This window comes from Macaca mulatta, chromosome 1, assembly GCF_049350105.2.
Source record: "Macaca mulatta isolate MMU2019108-1 chromosome 1, T2T-MMU8v2.0, whole genome shotgun sequence".
Classification (NCBI taxonomy): Eukaryota; Metazoa; Chordata; class Mammalia; order Primates; family Cercopithecidae; genus Macaca; species Macaca mulatta.
This window is the reverse complement of record NC_133406.1, coordinates 230,188,070-230,212,907: the sequence shown is the minus strand read 5'-3', so window position 1 is coordinate 230,212,907 and position 24,838 is coordinate 230,188,070. Positions and strand designations below refer to the sequence as shown.

The 24,838-nt window shown below is 44.6% G+C and overlaps 1 protein-coding gene across 13 annotated transcripts in view; it reads left to right on the top strand.

The window, feature by feature from the left end:
• Positions 1–24,838, top strand: part of PEX14 (peroxisomal biogenesis factor 14) — a 157,251-nt gene that overhangs the window by 49,580 nt on the left and 82,833 nt on the right. For 10 of the 13 annotated variants that reach the window (XM_077974546.1, XM_015150750.3, XM_077974575.1 and 7 more), the window contains one exon: positions 11,968–12,052. The exons of 2 other annotated variants lie outside the window; for them this stretch is intronic. In XM_077974546.1, coding sequence (XP_077830672.1) covers positions 11,968–12,052 — 85 coding nt within the window. Of the gene's footprint in view, positions 1–11,521; positions 11,818–11,967; positions 12,053–24,838 lie in introns of those variants that run through there. One more of the 13 variants, XM_077974567.1, reaches the window with a different exon arrangement.

The window sequence follows — 24,838 nt, the reverse complement described above, 5'->3', positions numbered from 1 at the left end:
TGGGTAAAATTCAGGAAATTTAGGGATTTTTGTAATTTCCAGGTATCTTACCTTGTGAACAGTATGTGAAGAATCAAGAAGGTTACAAAGCAAGATGGTAATTCATAATCCTTCCGATAACAAAAAGTGAACTTCTCTGTTTCTCAGACAGAGCTGGGAAAAATTTGAAAGGAGTTACCATTGATTTAAAGGAGGAAGATGCTCAGTAAACTGATTTGCTTAATGGTGAGAAATGTGTAAATTTTGTGTTAATCATAAGTAAATTACATACTCATCTGGCATCTCCTAGATGACCAAGATGGGGAAGATCATCAGATGTAGGGCATAAAGACCCTCCTTTTCATCTTCTCATTATTAGTAGGACAGTGGCTCTTGGCCAAGATGGCTCTGGTACTCAGTAGGCCTTTGTGGAATCATTTGTTTTATTGATTGATTGATTGCTTTTTAGAGACAGGCTCTCACTCTGTCACCCAGGCTAGAGTGAAGTGGCACAGTCATAGCTCAGTGTAACCTCAAACTCCTGAGCTCCAGCCATCCTCCTACCTAGCCTCCCAAGTAGCTGGAGTGCCACTACACCCAGCTATTTAAAAAAAACAATTTTTTCTTTTGAAACAATGGAGTCTTGCTATGTTGCCCAGGCTGGTCCTGAACTCCTGGCCTCAAGCCGTCCCACCTCCCAAAGTGCTGAATTATAGGTGTGGGCCACCATGCCCAGCCGGGATCATTTATTTTTTTAAAGTGTGTGTTTGTTTATTGGTAGCTGTGCTGGCTAATAATCGGGATGTTTATGGTATTTAGTGAAAGGTTGCTGAATGGTTCAAAGCCATTAGGACTACCTTTGGGTTCTTCTTGTGTGCGATGGATTTCCTTACTGAGCTGAAAATTTCTAAATTAGGGTTTATTAGAGAAGGCAACTGGACTGATATCTCTTGATTCAGTTTCTCTTCCAAACTTGTACCTTGATACCAAAGACAGTCTGTGGGTACAAATCTGACGATGGCTGTGATAATCAATTTCACAGCCCTTATGTCATTACCTCTGAAAGATGTGTAAAAAAAAAAAAAAATGACATTTTCCTCGTCGGCATCAGCAGTATAGCTTGTATTGCTTTCCTGTGTTTCACACTTTGTGTTGCTATGTTACTTCTGAAGTCGTCTACAAAGGTGAGACCTGTGTTAGATACCACTCTTTTAGAAATTGGAACCTGACCACCAACTTGACCCCATGGAGAGCCCATTCCTGGCCACTCTCTGGGGCTGGTGTGCTTGGTGAGAAAGGTGACTTTCCTCTGACAGTAGCTGATTGTATATGACTATTTGAATAGTAAGTTTCCAATCCTTGTCATTCTACTGCCAATTTGAAGATTTTTTTTTCATTGAAATGGAGTGTCACTCTGTCACCTAGGCTGGAGTGCAATGGCGTGGTCTCAGCTCACTGCAACCTCCGCCTCCTGGGTTCAAGTGATTCTCCCGTCTCAGCTTCCCGAGTAGCTGGGACTACAGGCACGTGCTACCATACCTGGCTAATTTTTGTATTTTTAGTAGAGACAGGGTTTCACTAAGTTGGTCAGGCTGGTCGCGAACTCCTGACCTCGTGATCCGCCTGCCTCGGTCCCCCAGAGTGTTGGGATTTTGGGTGTGAGCCTCTGCGCCTGACTGATTTTTTTTTCTTTTTTTTTTTTTTGAGACAGAGTCTTGCTCTGTCTTCCAGGCTGGAGTGCAGTGGCATGATCTCGGCTCACTGCAGCCTCTGCCTCCCAGGTTCAAGCGATTCTCTTGCCTCAGCCTCCCTAGTAGCTGGGACTACAGGCGCATGCTGCCACGCCCAGCTGATTTTTTGTATTTTAGTAGAGACGGGGTTTCACCATGTTAGCCAGGATGGTCTCGATCTCCTGCCTCAGCCTCCCAAAGTGCTGGGATTACAGGTGTGAGCCACCGCGCCTGGCTGATTTTCTTTTCTTTTCTTTTTTTTTTTTTTTGGAGACAGAGTCTTGCTCTGTCGCCCAGGCTGGAGTGCAGTGGCGCGATAGCTCACTGCAGCCTCCACCTCCTGGGTTCAGGTAATTCTCCTGCCTTAGCCTCCCAAGTAACTGGGATTACAGGCGTGAACCATCACGCCCAGCTAAGTTTTGTATTTTTAGTAGAGACGGGGTTTCGCTATGTTGGTCAGGCTGGTCTCAAACTGCTGATCTCAGGTCATCTGCCCACCTTGGCCTCCCAAAGTGCAATTTGAAGATTTTTAAGTCTGCCAGTTTACTGCATTATGAATTACACTTTTGGAACCCATACTTTAATTTTTTTGTTTAGGCAATAAAAGAATCTAAGGTAATACAGGTTGAGTATTCTTGATCCCAAATGCTTGGGACCAAAAGTGTTGGATTTTGGATTTTTTCAGATTTTGAATATGTGCATAATACTTACTGGTTGAGCATCTCTAATCTGAAAATCTCAAATGCGAAATGCTCTAGTGAGCATTTCCTTTGAGCATGACCTTTGACCGTCATATTGGCACTCAAAAAGTTTTGGATTTTGGAGCATTTTGGATTTTGGATTTTCAGATAAGGGATGCTCAGCCTGTAGCAGGATCTAGGACTTGGTGGCATCCTGTTAATAGCAGAGCTTAATTGTTTACCTCCTTCTGTTTTCTGGTGGGTCTAAAGAAAATTCTTAGGCCGGGCACCGTGGCCCACACCTGTAATCCCAGCATTTTGGGAGGCTGAGGCGGGCAGATTACTTGAGGTCAGGAGTTCGAGACCCTTCTGGCCAACATGGTGAAACCTTGTCTCTACTAAAAATAGAAAAATCAGCCAAACCTGGTGGCGTGTGCCTGTAATCCCAGCTACTCAGGAGGCTGAGACAGGAGAATCGCTTGAACCCAGGAGGCAGAGGTTGCAGTGCTGAGATAGAGCCACTTTACTTCAGCCTGGGTGACAGAGCGAGACTCCGTCTCAAAAAAAAGAGAGAAAATTTGTGGGCCGGGCGTGGTGGCTCACTCCTGTAATCCCAGCACTTTGGGAGGCCGTAGCGGGCAGATCATGAAGTCAGGAGATTGAGACCATTCTGGCCAACGTGGTAAAACCCCGTCTCTACTGAAAATACAAAAATTAGCCGGGTGTGGTGGTGTGCGCCTGTAGTCCCAGCTACTCGGGAGGCTGAGGCACAAGAATCGCTTAAACCCGGAAGGTGGAGGTTGCAGTGAGCCGAGGTCGTGCCACTGCACTCCAGCCTGTTGACAGAGCGAGACTCATCTCAAAAAAAAAAAAAAAAAAAAAAAGAAAATTTGTTTTTTGCTATCTTCTGAATTTGAACTCATTCTAGGCTATGATTAGTTCTTTTTTTGGTATTCGAATTTATTTTTTAGCATTAGGTCATTCTCTAATTTTCTTACGGGGTGTTTGGTAGAATTGCCTTTTATTTATTTATTTATTTGTTTGTTTGTTTCCAAGACAGAGTCTCACTCTGTCACCCAGGCTGGAGTGCAGTGGTGCAATCTTGGTTCACTGCAACCTCTGCCTCCCAGGTTCAAGTAATTCTCGTGCCTCAGCCACCCTAGTAGCTGAAACTGTGCACCACCACACCTGGCTAATTTTTGTATTTTTTTAGTAGAGATGGGGTTTCGCTATGTTGGCCAGGCTCCTCTCAAACTCCTGGCCTCAATTGATCCACTCGCCTCGGCCTCCCAAAGTGTTGGGATTACAAGCATGAGCCACTGCACTTGGCCTAGATGTGCCTTTTAAAGACTCCTTGAAGGTTTTAGTTTTGTGCAGTGTGTAGGCTGATGGTAAACAGAATTTCTTGGTCCACAGCTTATCTTCCTTGGAATTCAGGAGCCCATCTTCTTGCCCATAGAGCAGGTGGCCCTAAGGCCTCGAGAGGGGATCCTGCCTTACACCACCTGGGGGTCACCTATTCAGTAGCTGACCCCCAGCGATGCCTTAATGTTTGAGGTTGCCATTATCCATGACACGACCTTTTTTCGTCTCCTTCCTAATCATCCCGCAGTTTAATAGTGCATGACTAGAGAGCTTCACCAATCTCCATCTGGCCGAACTTCAAAAGAAGTGGAAACTGAAGCAGGGTTTCATCTGCTGAGCATCTGAAGCTACTGGAGGTTGGGAGAAATACCTTTCAGAAAGCATGAAATTCAACCAGTGGTGGAGAGAAAGAGACTAGGAAATAGAGGCAGTGGTATCATTAGGGAGGTGCTGGGGACTGTGTGCCACATATTTTTAGTGTTGGAGTCACCCGCCACCGTCACTGTGTGAGCTCACAGTTCTCTCAGGGAGCATCTTGGACACTGAGTCATTACATTCCTTTAGAGTGATTTAACTCAACAGCTTGACACCTTCATTAATTTTACATCACGAAGCCTGGGTGCTCTCTGCTTCCTCTTTAACAGTGCAGGGAAATTAGAGGAATATTGAAAATATAAAACTAGGGGATACTGGAAGAAGGAGCAGTCAAGGAGCTGTTGAAAGACAATCATGTTAAGACATTGAACTACTTGTCTTTCCTTGGTATCTCTTGGGATCGAGCACCAAGCTCTTGCCACTCGTCTCTGGCACATAAACCTTTTATTTCCATTCCTGGCACTCTGGCCAAACCTCCAACTTGCAGCCAGCTCGTTTGCCTTCTCTGCTGAGGTCACTGCTACCGTGATCCGTGTATAATGGCATTTTCCTCCTCTTTTCAGTATGAAGGCTATTACAGTTTCTTCTCTAAACAGGACTTCAAACAATTTGCTGCCAGTTGCATTTCAAAGCCAAGGAAAAGGCAAATGTCATCCTTTTTTTCTTCCCTCTTTGGGTAACTGCTTTGTTGGTTGCATCAAAAATTAGAGGGGCTGCTATCTAAATCCAGGTGGGGATGCGTGGGGACAAGGCATTTAAATTTGCTTTTCTTTCTCCCTGAAGGAGAACAACCCTTTTCCTTCTCAGCCTTTCCTAAAAAGGAACTTTGATCTTCCCAACCCAGAAGCAAGGGTTTCATTTCTTCCAGGCCAGCGTGTGCTCCACAGCTCCTTCTGTGGCATGGTGACCGTCGCCCGCTGCATCAGCAGCTCTGCTTTTCAAGCGGGGCTCCTCCACTGCACCAGCGCCCTTTGGGCTGGAAGTTGGCACACAGAGTCCTCGGCTGGACACGAACACCTCTCCAAAGTCACCCTTACGTCCCTAAGATCACTGTCCCTTGACATTAAATAGTGTGTGGTGGTTTAAGATGCGTTTTATTTCAATATACATTTCTGGAAGAACTACTTTAATCAAATAACAAAACAATGACATTCTGGCAAGCAGTTCATGCAATATTTTTAACTAAGGCCAAGGGGAAAAAAAATAAATGGCAGAGATATTTCACTTTGAAAGGTAGTTTTTGCGCATGTGAAGTTGCCACTTTTCATAAAGGCTTTTACTACATATATCAATGAGTTTTAAGAGAGACTAGGGTCAATAATGCATGCTTTAGAATTCCCTAAATACAGATTTACACAATAGCCTTAAAGTATATTATGTTCTATCATGTCAACTCTTGTGCGCTTCTACCAGTGGAATTTTCTTTCTTTAATGTGAAAAACAAAAGGACAGAGGAAAGTAAAGTAAAACAAAGGAAATTAGGGCCCACAAGCTTAATTAGTATAGGGTTGTAACCCAAATCAACAATGGGAAGGACACAGTGACAAAACCCAGGAAATTCCAAGTCGAGAGGCTCTTTCCTTTAACTCTTTGAGTGCCAGGGCACTTGCTAGGCAGCTCTTTACCCAGGTGCAGGAGGCTACCTGAGTATAACTCACTGTCTTTATTGTTGAACTTCCTGGCTTTTGTTGACTTTCCCTTCTCCTTTCCTCCCTTAATGTACATGCAACATACCTTTGTGTGTGTGTTAATTATAGATAAATGGGCTAAAAGTACATCTTGGTTTTGTAACCCTCAGAGAAGGGGAAAGAGTACAAAAAAAAATTCCTGTCACTGTCATCTGTTCATTTTTAATGAGCAATTTTTAAAAATTGAAAATAAAAGAGGAAAATGAATAGGTGTTGAACCAGCCCGTGATATGTAAATGCCAACTAGTAATTACCTAAAACCTCAATTTTCATTCTGTTTCATCTTGCAAAACATTTCATTTTCCCTGAGTGAAAACACTTAATTTGGGCTCTGCGAGTTAGCGGAGCGGCCGCTCCGGCCTGCGCCTCCGCCGGCTCCGGCTAGGGGGCACTTTGGCTCTGCGCTTCTCCCGCCTGCGGGCTCGTCCACCTCAAGGTTATTCCCCTCTTGCCATTCCAGTGGTTTTGCTCCGAGTGTGCAGGCCCCTCCCCCCACTCCCACTAGTCTGGTTTCGGGGAGCCTGTTCCTCCTTGTCCTTGCAGAGGCGCGTATTGAATTTTGGCTGACCGAGCCTTCCTCTGCATATTAACTTTCCCCTCTTACCTGGCTGTTGGGCCCTTGGCTTCCCTGAGTTGCAGTCACACTCTGAGAGCAGCTTTCTGGAAGCTTTCTTTCTCCCTTTGAGGTTGCACACAGAACTGCCTCTAGTTTTTGTTTATTCCTGCTGCTTTTTTAGTCTCCTTTTTCATTTTGGCAGCTGGGGCAATCTCCTGGATTGAAACTCACACACATTTGCCCTCCCACCACACTGAGAATGACCGTTCCGACGCTTCCTTTCTTTTGCATACTCATAGATTTTTCTACTCTGGGATATGTTCGTGGAATGTGGCTTGTGGTTGCTGCTGCTTCCTTCCCTCCCCAGCCTGTTCCCTAGCTAGAAAGAGAGCATGTAGACTTGAGAAAGAACAGGGAGCCCGGCATTGTGAATGGTAGATCAGAGAGGAGCCTGCATGTAGAAAACCAGAATTATGTTGTCCTAGGACCCTGGATCTGAGAGTGCTCTGCCTGGAATCTCAAGGAACACGGCCTCTTTAGTGAGATATATAGCTTCATAATTAGCCCGTTGCATTTTTTCACGAGTGCTAGCATCAGCGTTCTACGATGTGTTTCTCTGATTAACAGCTGCTTTGCAACTATTTCCTTGTGCCGCCGATGACCATATTTGTCAAGGAACTCCTGACAGAGTACTGATTTCTTACTAAAATGCAGCATTTCTGTTTGAAGAGGGTTCTCTCATTCTTGGCAGTGCCTGGCTTTTTAAGTCAGTCCTTGTTAAAACTCAGGTTGGCTTTGGTCTAACGCTTGTTAACACGATTCTGGGTATCTGCTTTAGAGTATGAACGTAGGAACCTTTCACAGGCAATTTAATCTTCTGAGCAGCGCACGTGGAGCAGTGCGGTGCTGGAATGGGGTTTGGGGCCCGTAGGTTATATTGGTCATTTTCTTTTGCCCTCTAGTTGTGATCTCTCTGGGTTAAAAGGACTTGGCTTTGGTTGTTAGTGTCATTAATTTTGGAATATTTTTAATATTTTAAGATGGCTAATGAATGCTCACATTTTAGGAGATAGATGTGTATGTAGTACACAGGAGTGCTGGAATTGGTGGCATTCCAAGGAAGTGTCACTGGAGACAATGCATCAGGTTTACATGTCAGGTGCAAAGTGCTAAGGCTCCCTCAAACCCCAGGTTCGTTATTAGGCAGGCTCTGTCCTGCTGTCCCCCTCGTGCAGAAAATAAAGTGTGTATTCTGACGATTACAACAGGCAGGTCTTTTGTAGGAGAGTGGAAAACACACAGGAAGCATCTCTTTGGTGAGGACTGTCAGGAACTTCAATTCTTCTCACAAGGGATTACTTACCCTACACAATGCATTTAACAGCACATAGTTCATAGTAGATAACCCCTGAGTATACTGTATTCCATTGATTTATACAGTTACAAATCCTGCTCTCTCAAATACAAATCTCTCTCAATTGGCCAGTCATCTTGGATCTAAAGGTGTTTTTCAACCTGAAGTCCCCCCACCCCCAGCTTTTTCCCAAGTTGCTGGCAGTGACTCTGGTGTAACCACTGTTATGAGACTGCAAAGACAAGAATTTACTCCTCTTCCTTGCACCTCAGTTTTATCTCTAACTTTAAGTGACACATAGTGAAAATTATGAAATTGCCCTAAAATTGTGGAGTTGGTGGTGGCAGGGTGGTTTTATTTTGCTCTGGGTGGAGAAGGGTACAGAAGGTAGGGTCAGAGGAATGGGTGGGGGGAGAAACTTTGGTCTGTTTTCTTCGGAGTTTGTCTTCTTTGTTTTGATTAAACTAGCTATTGGTAATTCGAGGTGCACTCATTAAGAACTCAGTGCAAGAGGAAGGGAAAGGAACGCTGATTCCATATTTATCACAGGCTCACCAGCAAGCAGCTTCGACGGCGGCATCAGCAGCTTAGCGCCAGAATTCTCCCTGGCTTGCTGCACTCCCACAACATGTGCAATAAAGTTCCTGTCTCCGTTTTACATCTTTGACATTGAGGCGGAAGATTTGGCCTGAATTTATGTAATTTAGTTGGGCACAAATATAACCCATGAATAGTCACATTCATCTTCTAATTAGAAAATCAAACGATAATACAGGACAGGCTGCAGGCACCCCATCATTGAATCCAACAACAGCGTGTTGTGTGTGTTGGGCCTCTGCAGAGGAAAGTCAGTTGAATTGCTTCATGAAATTAATGAAAAGTGCCCAACAATAGGTGGGTGAAAGGCACAAACCGAGCGCCCTGTTATTTAGTGTGTGAAGATGTTAGCATTATGGGTAAAGAGTTTTGCAAAATCTTCTCCCATTGATGTATGAATCATGGGGCTATAAAATTCTAGATTGGACAGGTCCTTCCCCCCATTTTGTAGTGCCAGTTCCTCGCGGGGAGGGAGGAGAAGAGTCAAGAGTAACTGAAGAAATAATTAGTGAAAGGAGGAGAGAGGTTTTCATATGTTCACACTTACATGTAGCCGCTTATCAGGGTATCTTTCTTATTCAGCACATTAGGTTGGGGCTATTTGGGTGCTTTATATTTTTGCATCTAGTGTAGTGATGTCGATGCTGTTAAATATGTGATTTGCCTGTCGCCTGCATTTTCAGACAAAGATCAAGAGGAACATAAACAAGCCCCAAATATACTTTATGTAGGTGTTTGGCAGTATTATTTTATATGACTTGAAATTAGTGAATGGAAACTTTAAAAGAAATTGTTCATATTTTTGCAAGTTTGAAGTGTGCCGGGACTTTGTCAAATTCCCGTTAAAATAAATACGTCAATTTCATCTCCCTTCCAAATTCATTTATCTTGCTTTTTTAAAAGGTGTTTTCTACTTTACCTGATGTATAAATTGGATTCGCTCGTTTATGCTGTTCTTTGCTATATCCCCCACGTTCTTCTTAAATGAATTACTAATGACAGAGCACTCCATCATTCCCTCTCTGCAGCCACTTTAAGGAAAGCATGGTGATCTAAACCTTTTAACCTATTAAAGATGATTTTTCCCAATTGAATCAGACCCACCACAGGTGTAATAACTAATCATTTAAACTACACCTGCTATTATGTATTTTTAAGCCATTATGCGTGTTGGATAGATGATAATTCATGTTTATTGCATTGTCCGATGGATCCGTTTTGCCTACACTAGGCTGATTAATGTATTTAAAGAAATAAGAGATGCAATTTTTTTAAAAAAATTGATGGAATGCGCCAAGCACTGCATTGAGTGCACCATTAAACCCATCAGAACTTTGCTCTCTGACCAGAAATGCATATACCAAGGACTATATTTAAAAAGCAAGGTAAACCTGTGTGTTCCAGTGGTGGGATTCTGTTTTCTTTCTCTGTCATGGAAATTTTTGGAAGGATGAAGGAAAGGTTTCTGTTTCTATGGGTAAATGATAGGAGCTGTACTATTAGCATCTTCTGCTTAAGACCTGTTCATCCACATTTCCGCTGACACCTGGTACACGTATCACACACAGCATGCAGACTGCCGCATGATACGAATACTGTAATTTTCTTGTGTGTTGAAGGTGTATTTTTTTCCTCCAGGTGAAGAAAAACTATCCCCATGCCATCTGAGCTGTGCAGACTGGCACTGACCCTAGGTGCCAGTGCCTGGGTACCTGTTCATTCTCTTTCCAGAGCACGGGTCTCACTTCCTTTGGTTTTTCTCCTTGTCTCCCATTTCTCCTCTCTCCTTTTCCCCCTCTCTTCTGTTACAGCTCCTCGTGTACTGTTGCCTTCTTCTCCCGGCCTTTCCCACCTCTACCCATCCCCTTTTCTTTTTTCCTCTTCTTTTTCCTTCTTCCCTTCTCCCATCTCTTCATTAAGACACATCAGTGTTGTAGATGTTTGTTAGATTTCTCTTGATTTTGGTGTGACGATCTGGTTGAGGGGCTTAGGGGGTGAGTATGCCGTTTGGGGGCTCTAGAATCTCGAGCATTGATTTTTCTTTAGTCCAGAGCTGGTCCATTACTGCGGTTCATGACGGTGGTTAGTACTGTTCGCAGCGTTGGAGGACAGATGATAACCTGTGCGGAGCTGGGCTTGGCTCTCAAGGGACACTAGTATGTCCTGTTGGTGACAGGCCCAGATCTGAAAAGTCAACATACTGAATTCATCCTTTAGGTGGAATGTCTAGGGTAAGCCTCCCACAGAGGAGTTACAGGGAAAATGAATACAGGCTTTTCCCTAGCTTTTTTTCTTTGGTTTACCCTCATATCTTTTGTTTCCCAAAAGTCTGTCTGGTGTCGGGATTACTTTCATATAAAATATGGGGAAGGAGATGATTTATAACTTGTATTTCACTTACAATCACAGTACTTTCTGTTTGACTGCTTCCCTTAGTTTTAAGGATCTTAGAAAACTTCCTTACATCTAGCCTTAGAAATTTTTTCTTTCAACAACTTATGAGTGAACTGTAGGGCCTGTTGACTTTATCTGTAACATGAGACCATATCATTCCTTTGGTTTTGATGAGGCAAATAATAGCAGTCATTTAAAACAGCCCCTTTCCTACCTGGGGCAGGTGGGTGTTTCCCATCCCTAGGTCTGGTGTCTGGGGTGGAAAGTAGACAAGTCAGGCATAAACACACACTTCGTGTGTGCTGAGTGATGTGAAGGTTCATACCTGCAGCAGTGCCCCTTCCATCCCCTGCCCGGCTTATGCGGAGATAGGAAGATTTCATTAAATAATATTCATTACCAGAGGCAGGTAGACAGTCTGTCAATCTGTCAGCTTTTAGCCATGAAACTCCAAACTTTGCCCTTTGAAGTCTCTTCAGAACTTAGCTCCAGTGCAGAAGGGGGGCCAGTGTGAATGGCAGTGGGCGTTGTCTCCAACATAATCCCTTCCAGCCGGGACGCCCTCAGCACTTTGCCAGGCTCTGGAGACAGCGTGGTCTCTGCCCTTCAGTTGCTTGCAGTGTAGTTGGGAAGGCAGGCTGAACATTAGAGGACGGTATAATTATGTCTTCAATTCTATGGTACACAGTACAGGCACTGAAGAATTGAAGAGAATAGGGAGATCAGAGATGGCTTGCTTATTTAGGCAAGGCTTCGAGGAATCAGAACAGACTATCAAAGGGCTGTGCTGATAGCGCACGCGCGCGCGTGTGTGTGTGTGTGTGTGTGTGTGTGTGTGTACGTGCGCATGGGGTAACGTTTAGACAGGTGGAGGCAGGAAAGGGAGGCCTTCCAGAAAGACAGCATACAGGGCACAAGGGCGGTGACATGGGTGCGCATGGCCACACCTGCCGGGGAGTGTGAGGAATCAGCTCGAATGGAGATCAGGAGGAACAGGAAGGATCATCGCAGGCCTGAAGCTCGGCAGAAGGATTAGATTTGACAGACTCAGATACAGGAAGCCAGTGAAGACAGGGAAACAACATCGCCTTTCATTTAGGTAGATTTTAAGTTTAAGAAATAACTGGTTATAAATTTGACCACACTGGTATGCTTGTCTCTGTGGAGCTGGGAAAAACTCGTAGGATTTTTAATCTTGAAATCCAGACTATCGAAGTGAAGTTTACTCCCGTTTTCTCTCTCTCACCAGATTGCCACGGCAGTGAAGTTTCTACAGAATTCCCGAGTCCGCCAGAGCCCACTTGCAACCAGGAGAGCATTCCTAAAGAAGAAAGGTACAGGTTCCACAGGGCTGTGCAGCGCGGCCTGCAGAGGGACTGGGGCTGGGGCAGACGCAAGGCAGGTGCTGAGCTGCCAGGACCTCCTAGAGCTGCCCACTCAACGGGCCAGTGGAGCTGAGGCGAGCCCCCCAGTGGGGCACGCAGGTTTCTTTCCTGACAATGGAGCAGCAAGATGACACGATTTGGGTAATTAAGCACGGAGGACTCAGTCCAGTCCATCATGGCAAAGGCAGTATTCAGTAGCAGAGTCGGCCCGTTGGATGAGACTGTGGAGGACTTCTGCTTTTTGGTCTGCTCTGTGTCAGTGGCCCTGGCTGTAGGATGACTAGCTTAGGTTAGGAGTTCAGCTGCTTCAATAGAGAATGAGGAAGAAAGAAATGAAGGGCGAGGGAAACGAGATGACTAACAAGGTCAGGTTAAAGTCAAGCTTGGGGTCAGTTCGATTTACAGATTGGAGCGGTAAATTAGTGGTTTTATGGTATTTCTGTAAGCAGGGATAAAATGGACCCTGACAAATTCAATATTGTCTGAAGAGACAATCTGTTCTGGTTCTGTTGAAATTTAGGGTATTTTTCTTTTTTGTAAAATGAAAACAACAAAGAAACCTAACTTTTCAATTTTTTATACATGTAATTTTCTGGAAATCTAGGAAGTCATTTAAACGTCCTTATATACCATAAGGGGCAAAAGTGAGCTTTCTTCCTCCCAAAGCAACTCTTTTTCCTTAAGGAGCTGGAATGCCAGCCTCGAAATTCTGGGTTTTGAGCGTTCAGTCATTTTTGGCTGGAATGGGTGGGTAATATTTTCTGGGTCTGCTCTGTGATGTCCCACTGAAGGGATGCAGCAGGAGCCGTTGGTCCCTTCACGCGATCATGTCCTGGGGCTGCACTAACAGGGTTTGGGCAGAAGAAGACCAAACATTTCACCGCAGGCGGCTGCTTCGCGGCAGCCCCCAGCCTGGGTCCCTGCGACAGAGTTGGTAAGGAGCGCTGCGAGGCTGCTGGCTGGCTGCATTGTGCCAGCCCCCCCATCATTAGGAGATTATTAAAATTTGGAGTGTGTTGGCTGGCCTCGCCACTCCGCAAGCATCATGCCATAAAAGAGTTTTTCCTTGAAATATGTGTACCTATGGGGAGTAATTAATCATAAAAGCTTAGGGATTTCAGCTCTCTCATCAAAGCACTGAAGCTGGGGAAAGCTGAGCCTAAAAGCTGAGCTGATTACCCAGGGTAACCTGAGACAAAATCTATGGTTGCCGAGAGATCCTTAGCTCCAGTATATTGTGCAATATTATAACTGCCTGATCTTCTCTTCCACCGACAATGACCAGTTAGTCCTCATTTTCTCTCAAACGCAGCTGGGTTAGAATTTCATTTGCAGAAGGTATTTAGAGCAATTTAGAGACAAATGTCTCTGGTGTTTGCTCGGCACTTCCCCACCGCAGGCTTTGCTGAGCAGTTTTAGTATCAGGAGCTCCATCTAATCTGTTTAATTTTAATAAATCCCTGACTGGGAGAGGGAGCGAAAAAAAAAAGAGAAACTCTGGACCAAATAATACTTCTTTTGAGTTACTTGGCTAATAATTACTGTAGAGAGAAAACTGTTTTGTGCAATTATGATTTGTTGCTCCTTTAGGAAAAAAAGTCCAACTGATCGATTCATCCAAGAGTCATTGTACACGCTATGCCCTATCCCCGGACTCCCATCAGGAATTTAGCAGAGAACCGAACAGACAAAAATCCCTGCCCTCGCAGAGCTTAAATTCTAGTGGAGGGAAGGCAGACAATTAACAAATGGGAAAATGAATAGGTCGGATGTCAGATGCCGAGCGCCATGGGTAGTGATGAATGAAGCAGGGAGCCGGGGTGAGGAACGCCAGGATTGGTGTGGGTTGGACTGCGATCTTAAACAACATGAATGTCAGAGTGTCTCTGAGAGGGTGGCACGTGAGCAAGGACCTGAAGTGACTGTTTATTGGTACGGTGGACATAATTCCTTCTTGACCCCTAATTTGGGTTAGAGTTTTTAGAATTTTAGGCATCTGGCACCTTGAGATGCTGTCCTGCCCTTCGTCCTCTAAAGAGAACCACATGAGTTTATCCTGTACTTAAACCCGGAATCTCTGAGGTTAATCACCCATCTCCATTATCCTCTAAAATGCTGCTTCAGTCAGTAATTACCCATTTCCGAGTTGAATCCCAATGGAGTAGGTTCTGGCAGGACCTTTTCTTTTTTTTTTTTTTTTTTGTTTTGTTTTTTGAGACGGAGTCTCGCTCTGTCGCCCAGGCTGGAGTGCAGTGGTGCGATCTCGGCTCACTGCAAGCTCCGCCTCCTGGGTTTACGCCATTCTCCTGCCTCAGCCTCCTGAGTAGCTGGGACTACAGGCGCCCGCCACCGCGCCCGGCTAATTTTTTGTATTTTTAGTAGAGATGGGGTTTCACCGTGGTCTCGATCTCCTGACCTTGTGATCCGCCCGCCTCAGCCTCCCAAAGTGCTGGGATTACAGGCGTGAGCCACCACGCCCGGCCTGGCAGGACCTTTTCTGGGCAGAGAGTTCCAAGGTTTGATTGGTGTCTGGGGAAGAAAAGCCCCTTCGCAGATTTAAACTTCACTTTTCAAATTTCGGGCTGTTCCACGGTCAGGTTTCTGCACTCAGCATGGCCTGGCACCATCTCCGATGGGGATGAGGGTGAACATCTACCGGCTCCCTAACAGTAGTTGCGAAAGGAAAGCAAGTGGCTCGCTGGCCGTCTGCAGCAGGAGGGGCCTGGGTTCTGCCACCCGTGCTTTTGGACTCCCCGCAGGAGCCTTGCAGTGCTGGGCTTGGAGCACTGGCTCTGGGAGGGCTCTCAGCTCCTGGAGTCTTGGCTTTTCCTAGCAATGTCACTTCAGGGAATTGCAGTGGAGCACTGACTTGAATTATAATCTTGACTTTCTTTTTTTTAATAAACATCTCTTTCCTGAAAAGGCAAATCCAATTTTGCTTTTCTTTTAATATTATTTAATATTTAATATAGAAATTGAGGTCCCTGTAGTGCATGTCAGTTCAGTGGAAAATGAGGGTTACTTTAGGCTCATCAGCTGAGTTTGTTTCATTGTGAAACCACAGCCTGCAGCAGGGGCTGCATCCTGCCCGTGTTACCGACGGGTTAAGTGTTGTGCTCTCTGACTTCTGGTGGGGGTGCTGGGTGAGGGTGAGTGGGGAATGAGTGGGATAGGGATGGGGGAGCATTGGTTTGCAAAGGTCTTTCCTGTTTGTTTTTTGTTTTGAGATCTCTTTTGGATGCTTTAAAGTCTGAACATGGAGCCATTAATGAGAAACATGAAGTTATTAGAATCATTTATCATTTTCTTTGAAGTTTGTACTGCCATTTTGTGTAATTTACAGCATTTCTTCCTTTTATCGGGGATATTTTGGATGAAAGAGAAAAGCAGCTGCTCACCTTTAGAGTATTAGAATAAATGTTTTTGTTTTCCTTCCAACCACTTGATTCTGCAGATGACACATCAACTGCAGAGTCAGCCACACATGAAGATAATTGGACTGTGTGTGGGGTTTAAGCCCTCATAGAACCAGTCTATATATAGAAGCAGTTCTTGCCAGGCAGGCATCATATTTGGGGCTTTGAGCAGGCTGCAATCCAGGAGGTTAGAGTAACGTAAAAACAGCAGTAGAATCAGTCCAGAAAGTTAGAGGCTTGGAAATTGTCGTCAATAGGCTTGTGTTGATTTGACACCCTATCCAACCACAAAATGTAGGAGGCAGTCTGCTTCCAAACATGTTTGGCAGGCTGAGGATGAGGTGGGTAATAGTGATGCTTGTTTGTGAGGGGGTTGGGGTGGGGGAGTGGAATAGAGTTATCTGTTAACATACTCTAACGTATCTGTTGCAAAGCAAGCTTCTAGGAAAGACAAACATCATCTATTTTTCTGTATCACTCTGCATAGTGGGGCCTGCGTGGTATTGGCTAACACTTACCGTGTCCTTCTCAAGTGTCTAAGTAAAGGGCTTTTTCCTCCCTCATCCAATAAATGGTCCTGGTTGGGGTAGGAAACTAAACAAATAAAACACACCACCACACACTTTCTCACACACTTTCTCATTCCAAAAGGTGAAACTAGATCTTATCCTTCTACTGTTCCTGGAAGCAGAAACCCCAGTAGCAAAACCGCGTCCTTGCTGGAAATGAACTTGAAGAAACCTGATGGTCCCAGCCTTGGTAGTGGGCTAGAGGTGAAGGGCTTCACTGTAGAGTATTTCAAGGGGGAGTAAATTCTTACACAGATTTCAATTTAACTCTCTTTTATTACTTTTCTTTTTTTATCATTTACGTCCATTTCATGAAGTAGTTTGCATGTCCTTGAATGGAATCTCGTTACCATGAAAGCTTTTTTAGCATTGATTTCATAACAGTCTTAATTTAATAGCTCCGTCATTACTGAGAAGCTCTGGGAGTGGGGCCCTGGCTTTCCAGGTCACTGACCTTTTAATTACAAACCTTGTTCTGATGGCCAGGTTATCGACTGGACAGCTCCCAGCTTGTGCCCCCAGGATGAAAACGAAAATAACTGTGTTTCCTCCCCCATCTCCAGGAAAAAAAAAAAAATTGTAACCTCTTGTGTTTCTAAAATTAATTTTCTCCTTCAGCTTTACTTTATAATTAATTCTTTAATGTGTCTTAGTGAAGCCAGAAGTCTTTTCACAAAGCTTTTCTTCCTAGAGCTTGGGTCCAGCAGATAGCTTGCGGGGAGGGCACAGAGATCTTGCCAGCTCCCACCCCTTGCTTGTGTGTGGCCCATTTCCTCATCCTCAGAAACTCCTGCAGCTGAGCTGGAAGGAATAGAATTGGCTCTGTGAGGGGCTGTCTGGCCCTTCTGATTTTTTGTTAACGAGACATAGATTGTGGCATCAAGATTTAGATTCATTCCTCTATTTGTTGGAGTCATTGAAGCCGGTATATCCTGGACATTTTTTAAAGCGGTCCCCATTCTGAGAAGAGATAGGAGTTGAATGTCTTATTGTTTCTTACCTTTGTGTTCGTTGTAGACGACCAGAGGAAACAAATGCCCTACACGGATTCGACTCAGTCATGAGTGTGAACCAAACAGGCCGATCTGGGTTCTCTCACTGACTGACCAGGAAGAGAAATAAGAGAGAACAGTGGGCAAAATGGAGGGTGACAACCAAGGGTGCTGGTTTGCCCAGGATTGCCCTGAGTTTAACCCTGAAGTTCCCATGTTGTGGTCAGCCCTGTGGTCCTAGACAAACAGGTCACCCTAGCGGTAAAAACCTTTCTCGGGAGTGAGAGCTACCAAGGGAGACAAAACGAGCTTGGTTTTGGAACCTGGAGGAACAAGGCAAAGTGAGAAGAGTCCACTGGCAGTGAGTCCCGGAGAGGCCCGCCTGCGGCAGCGTGGCATCTTCCGCACCCACTTCCTGCTTTCTCCGGTAGCCCTGCCGTAGCGTGGGTCCAGTGCAGAGCCTCTGGGGGCGGGGCCGTGCCCTGCAGGTGAGCGAGGAGCTGCTCGTGCGGAGCAGGCAGGGCTGTGTGGCAGCCGCGCTTGTTCCTGAGGATGATTGAGCATCTCCATCCATCTGTTGTGAACGGACCGTCTTCCTTCCCTGCCAGTCTTGCACCTGCATATTCGTCACCTGCTGTTCTGGCCCAGCCTATTCATCACACCGACTGGTCCCCCCCATCAATTTTCCTGCTCCCCTTGTTATCCAAACTTGTCTTGAACTGCACAGATTTTTCTCGGCATCCAGGACCTACGGCAGCTAGGCCAGCTGAATGTCGTAGAAACAGAGATGCCCTGGCTTCCCTATTCAGAGCGGGAGCTGATAGCACTTGCTGCCCCAAGAAGGCTGAGCCGAGGGGTTTCCTCCACGTCACCTACGATGGGGAGATAGTGCAGAGAAGTTTGCGGGGAGGGAGCACTTTCAGATTTACCCGGTTACTTTGATGTTTTCCCTGCAACTGAAGACTGATTCTTTCCTTAAACTTGTGTGCCTGCAACAATACTGCAACGAAAAGGAAAGTGACAAAATGACATTGGCATGTATTACTAATTTTTTTTTTTTTTTTTTTTTTTACTTTTTGAAAAGGTAAGGCATATACATGGTCTTAAAAATTCAAACAGTAGAGAAGGATATACAGTAAAAAATAAATCTTCTCCTCTCATTTTCTCATTCCTGTTCCCCACCCGTTCTCTTTCACAGAGGATGCTGCAGTTTCTTATGTATCGTACCAGAGATAATCTAGCCACATGAAAGCATGTTAATATGTATTACTCCCCCACAGAAACACGAATGCTTTCTAAATACAGTGGTAGCATATTTTACACTTTACTCATATACTTGGTGTTATATCTCGACAGTCATTCCACATCGATACATACAGATTTGCTTCATTCGTTTCAGTGGCTGCATAATATTCCATTATATGCATGTGTTATCCTTTTAAAAACTAGTCCCGGTCGGGCGCGGTGGCTCACGCCTGTAATCCCAGCACCTGGGGAGGCAGAGGAGGGCGGAACACGAGGTCAGAAAATTGAGACCATCCTGGCTAACACGGTGAAACCCCGTCTCTACTAAACATACAAAAAATTAGCTGGGCGTGATGACGGGCGCCTGTAGTCCCAGCTACTCAGGAGGCTGAGGCAGGAGAATCGCTTGAACCTGGGAGGCGGAGCTTGCAGTGAGCCGGGATCGCGCCCCTGCACTCCAGCCTGGGTGACAGAGTGAGACTCCATCTTAAAACAAACAAACAAAAAACTAGTCCCAAATTTGTGAGCATTTAGGTTGATTCCTGTCTTCTGCTGTTTCAAGCGATGGCCCAGTGAATATTCTTGTCGTGTGTATTGTTGAACGCATGTTGGTTTGGCACCATATGCTAAAGTCAGAGCATTTTGCATATGGTGAGCAGGCTCGGGGATATTTTTCTTGCTTAAATTTCATGGGATTCTGTTTCATAGTAAAGAGGATAAAAGTTTTTTAAGGTAAACATGACTATAGGTAGAAGAAAGTAAGAGGAAAAAGACAGTGTAACAAATTGCTGTTAACACTTAGCACAGATTTGGGTTTTGCCAGGATGGACGTTCTGGTTATGTGAAAAATTCTTGCTTTCTTTTTTTGTTTTGAGACGGAGTCTTACTTTGTCGCCCAGGCTGGAGTGCAATGGCACGATCTCGGCTCACTGCAGCCTCTGCTTCCCAAGTTCAAGCGATTCATCTGCCTCAGTCTCCCGAGTAACTGGGATTGATTACGGGGCCTGCCACCGCACCCGGCTAATTTTTGTAGTTTTTAGTAGAGATGGGGTTTCACCATCTTGGCCAGGCTAGTCTGGAACTCCTGACCTCGTGATTCACCTGTCTTGGCCTCCCAAAATGCCGATATTACAGCATGAGCCACCGCTTCCGGCCGGCTCAGTTTTGACCTAGCCATTGAGGGACGCAGTGGGCATAGAGAGAGAAGAGCAGGAAGGGCTTTGTTAGTGAGGGGAGGCTCAGGCAGAGACGCATGTGCCAGTAACTGGATTGGCCTGTGAGAAGGAGAAAGAAGGGGTTAGAATTGAGGCTGGTGAGATAGGCAGTGAGGGAGGAGCTGGGGTTAGGACCCAGTAGCATACAGAAATAACAGTATCGCCTAGGCCAGAATGTAGTGGCATGATCATAGCTCACTGAAGCCTTGAACTTCTGGGCTCAAGCGATCCTTCTGCCTTAGCCACCCAAGTAGCTGGAACTACAGGTACATGCCATGACACCTGGTTAATTTTTAAAAAATTTTTTAAATTTTTTTGTAGAGACAGGGTCTCACTGCGTTGCCCAGGCTGGTCTCAAACTCTTGGCCTCAAGTCATCCTCCTGCCTTGCCTGCCCAAAGCATTGGAATTACAGACATGAACCACAGCACCTGGCCCATGGAGCACTGAGAAACTGTTTGAGGACGTTTACTCTGGGCTCTGTATTGAAACTCTGTATTGAAACTGACTTGGCCTGGCAATAATTAAGACCAGCCGCAAAGATGGTCCGGCTGAGTCCGTCTTCAGGTGTGGAGGATCTGGGCTGGGTTGGTAGCAGTAGAGATGGAAATAGAAATGACAGCATATGTATGTAGACAGTTCTATAGTTTACAAAACACTCTCACATAGTTGATTTTTTCACTATGACCCTAGTATGTAGTGGACAGATTAATGAATATTTGTTAAATGAATGAATGCATTATTTAATGAATCTCAGAGTAGCTGTTTTCTCCCATTTTACATAGATGAAGAAATTGAGGTTTAGAGAGGCTAAGTTGAGCTAATACATGGTAGAAGTAGAACTAGAATCTGTGTCTTCTGACCAAGATTCTTTGAACTATACCACGTACTTTCTGGAGAGGAAGGACAGAACCACAGACATGGCAGAAGAAAGAGTAAGCAGGAGGGTGCGTGTGGCAAAGGGATGGACTGAAGATGACTCTCAGGGTTTTTTTTGTGTTAAGCAGCTTTATTGAGGTGGAATTGACATATAGTAAACTACACATATTTAATGTGTGGTTTTAAAAAGTTTTGACATATGTATAATTGGGAAGCTATCATCACAATAAGATAATGGACATGCCTAGCATCCCCAAAAGTTTCCTCCTACCCCTCGGTAATCCCTTCCCCCGTGGTCCCCCCAACCCCCCATATTCTGGTTTGCAAGTGCACACGGATCTGCTATCACTATATATTAGTTCTTTTTTTTTTTCTTTTTCTTTTTCTGAGATAGGCTCTTACTCTGTCACCTAGGCTGGAGTGCAGTGGCATGATTACAGCTCACTGCAGCCTCGACCTCCCCGGGATCAAGTGATCCTCCCATCTCAGCCTCCTAGGTAGCTGGGCCACAGGCACACAGCACCAAACCCGGCTAATTTTTTTGTATTTTGGAGAGACAGGGTTTCACCATGTTGCCTAGACTGGTCTCGATCTCCTGGGTTCAAGCGATCTGCCCACCTTGACCTCCCAAAGTGCTGGGATTACAGATGTGAACCACTGCGCCTGGCCATAGTTTGCATTTTCTAGAAATTTATATAAATGGAATTGTACAGTGTGTACTCTTTTGTTCTGGCTTTTCCACTCAGCGTAATTACTTTGAAATTTAGCCATGTAGTTGTATATACCAGTGGTTCATTCCTTTTTATTGCTGGATAGTATTCCATTATATGGCTATACTACCTGTTGGACATTTGGGTTGTTTTCAGACTTTGGATATTAAAAAAAAGACTGCTGTAAATATTTATGTATAGGTCTTTGTTGGGACATATAATTCCTTCTCTCTTGGGTACATAGGTACATACTTCAGGATGGAATGGCTGGATCATATGATAGATGTGTGTTTAACATTTTAAGAAACTTCTCAACTGTTTTTGAAAGTGGTTATATCATTTCACATTCTCACCAGTCATGTATGAGTGTACCAGCATTTTGAGCCTGGAGAATAGGAAGATGAAGGTGACAAATATTCTAGTAATTAAGCCACTTGACTTTGGAAATATTATTAAGAGTGTCTAAATAATGGGTCATGTTTGGACTACTTCAGCTTTGGAGGCAACAGTGCATAAACTATCTGGGTTCGAATCCCAGCCTCACCACTTTTTTTTTTTTTTTTTTTTTGAGACGGAGTCTCGCTCTGTCGCCGAGGCTGGAGTGCAGTGGCGCGATCTCGGCTCACTGCAACTTCCGCCTCCCGGGTTCATGCCATTCTCCTGCCTCAGCCTCCCGAGTAGCTGGGACTACAGGTGCCCACCACGATGCCCGGCTAATTTTTTTTTTTTTTTCAGTTTTAGAAGAGACGGAGTTTCACCTTGTTAGCTAGGATGGCCTCCCAATATGCTGGGATTACAGGTGTGAGCCACTGCGCCCAGCCAGCTTCACCACTTTTTAGCTGTGTGGTCCTGCATAAAATACTTAACTTTGTGGTACATTGGTTTCTTTATCTGTAAAATGGGATTAATGATAATATTTACTGCAAAAGATTCTTAAAAGAATTAAATGAAAATTGGCTGGGTGCAGTGGCTCAAGCCTGTAATCCCAACATTTTGGGAGACTGAGATAGGATTGCTTTAGATGGAAGGATCGAGACCAGCCTAGACAACATAGTGAGATCCTGTCTCTCCAAAAAAACTAAAAATTAGCTGGGTGTGGCGGCACATGCCTGTGGTCCCAGCTACTCGAGAGGCTGAGGCAGGAGGATCACTTGAGCCCTGGAGTTTGAGCTCACAGGGAGCTATGATTGTGCCAGTACACTATAGCCTGGGTGACAGAGCAAGACACTGTCTCAAAAAAAAAAAAAAAAAAAAGGGGGGGGGTGGATAATTAAATGAAAATGATATAAAAAGTGCTTAGCAGAGTGCCTTGCACCAAAATAAGGGCTTAATTGATGACAACAATGATCAACAGTATATGTTCTCTTAGAAGATATATTCTGAATGGGCTATAGTCATTTTTTGTAATGACTGTAATATTATGTTTAAGAAAAAACCTTGTTTGTATCATAAGAATTCATGCATCAAGAACCTCTAGGAATTCTGAGCAAAGAGGGATTTAAAACAGGCAGTTAGGCCGGGCGCGGTGGTTCATGCCTGTAATCCCAGCACTTTGGGAGGCCAAGGCGGGCGGATCACAAAGTCAGGAGATTGAGACCATCCTGGCTAACACGGTGAAACCCCGTCTCTACTAAAAATAAAAAAAAAATAATAATAATAATAATAATTCGTTGGGCGTGGTGATGGGCGCCTGTAGTCCCAGCTACTCAGGAGGCTGAGGCAGGAGAATGGTGTGAACCCGGGAGGCGGAGGTGGCAGTGAGCTGAGATGGCGCCACTGCACTCCAGCCTGGGCGACAAAGTGAGACTCCGTCTCAAAAAAGCAAAACAAAACAACAACAACAAAAACAGATGGTTAGGTGCTTACTCACGTATTGAAAAGGCTAGAAGAGCAGACCCAAGGCTAGGCCTTCAGGAATGACTTCCGATAATTTGCCAGGGTAGTTGCTACCTCTGTTCTGATCAAGCAGTGGGGAATCCAGAGGCTGTCACTGGAGCTGTTAAGCTCAAGTGCACGTCCTTGCAGCTGTGATGCAGGGGCCAAGAAGTTACTGCTGCCACCACTGCAAGTGTTTTGTGACACCTGGAAAAGCAATGACAGGACATTGGAATGTGGACATGGCTTCTTCTACTGTTAAGATTGACTCTTGACCCCCATGAAGCTGGAGACTGGACATTGCAATAGGAAATCTCAGTGTTTCCAATATCCTGCCTGCCCATCTGCTGATACTTGCAGCAATCAAATCAGCAAGGACAGCAGTCCTCTGCCTCATTTCCACTTTCCAAATTGTCCGTGAGTACACCTAATTGGTGGTACCTAATTCCCGTCCAGAACTCTAGCTGCCATGGAGGGAAGCATTTTGTGCAATATAGAGCAAACTATGGGTGTGAGTCCCCGCTTTAACCGTGGAGGGTACGTTCCAAGACCTCCAGTGGATGCCTGAAACCTCGGCTAGTACCGAACTCTTTATGTACTATGTTTTTCCTATGCTTGCATACCTATGATAAAGTTTAATTTATAAATTAGATACAGTAAGAAGTTAACAGTGGTAACTAATAATAAAATTGAACGGTTAAAACAATATAGTGTCATAAAAGTTATGTGAATGGGCTCACCCCCTCTCCCAAATTATCTTATTTTCAGGTCACCGAGTCTGCAAAAAGCAAAACCACAGATGAAGGGAGACTTCTGTGTATTTGTGATGGAAGGATACTTTTCTGCTTTTTTAGTCTATTATTTTTTTAGAAGACTTGGGCCTTTGTTAACAACTGTAATGATGTATTTCCAGTTTGTCCAAGAGGTAAATATTGATGTATTCTGTATCATCACTGGCTTTCTGAGATGATTTTAAGAAAACTTGTTGGCCGGGTACGGTGACTCACGCCTGTAATCCCTGCACTTTGGGAGACTGAGGCAGGCAGATCACCTGAGGTCAGGAGTTCGTGCCCAGTCTGGTTAACATGGTGAAACCCCTTCTCTACTAAAAATACAAAAAAAAATTAGCCAGGCGTGGTGTTGCATGCCTGTTATCCCAGCTGCTTGGGAGGTTGAAGCAGGACAATCTCTTGAACCCTGGAGGTGGAGGTTGCAGTGAGCTGAGATCGTGCCATTGCACTCCAGTCTAGGTGACAGAGTCAGACTCTGTCCCCAAAAAACCAAAACCAAAACCAAAACAAAACAAAACAACAAAAAAAGAAAACTCGTCTTTCTTATCTGGCCTCACTTAGGGATGCAAGTTCTTTTAATGAGATTTATCTGCTAAGGGTAGACAAGAGAGTTTCCACCGAAGGGCCTACACGATATGCGGGTTTATTGGAACTGTTGGAAAATGTTAGAAGCAGGGATTTTTGAAACTTAACATAAGGTATAACATAAGGCAATCTCTACTGAAAAACATTTTATGTTGATTGGACTGTAATTAGAAAGATTTAAAAATAACTTTGGATAGTATTCATTAATTTACCAATCCATTGTTATATTCAACACTTTTGAGCTGAAGTCTTTTAAAAATAAGTTTATCCGTAGGGGGGTGGTATACGAATTAGTGTATCTGTAATTGTATGAATACGGAGTATTCTTTGTATAAGATAGTGTGCTTCTATTTTCAATTTATTTTTCACTATAGATAGGCTTGCTAGGTTGGTCAGTCCACAACAGCTTGATCTTCTTTCCATTTTTGAAGTAAAGGTAACTCACTCACGGTCCTCAGTA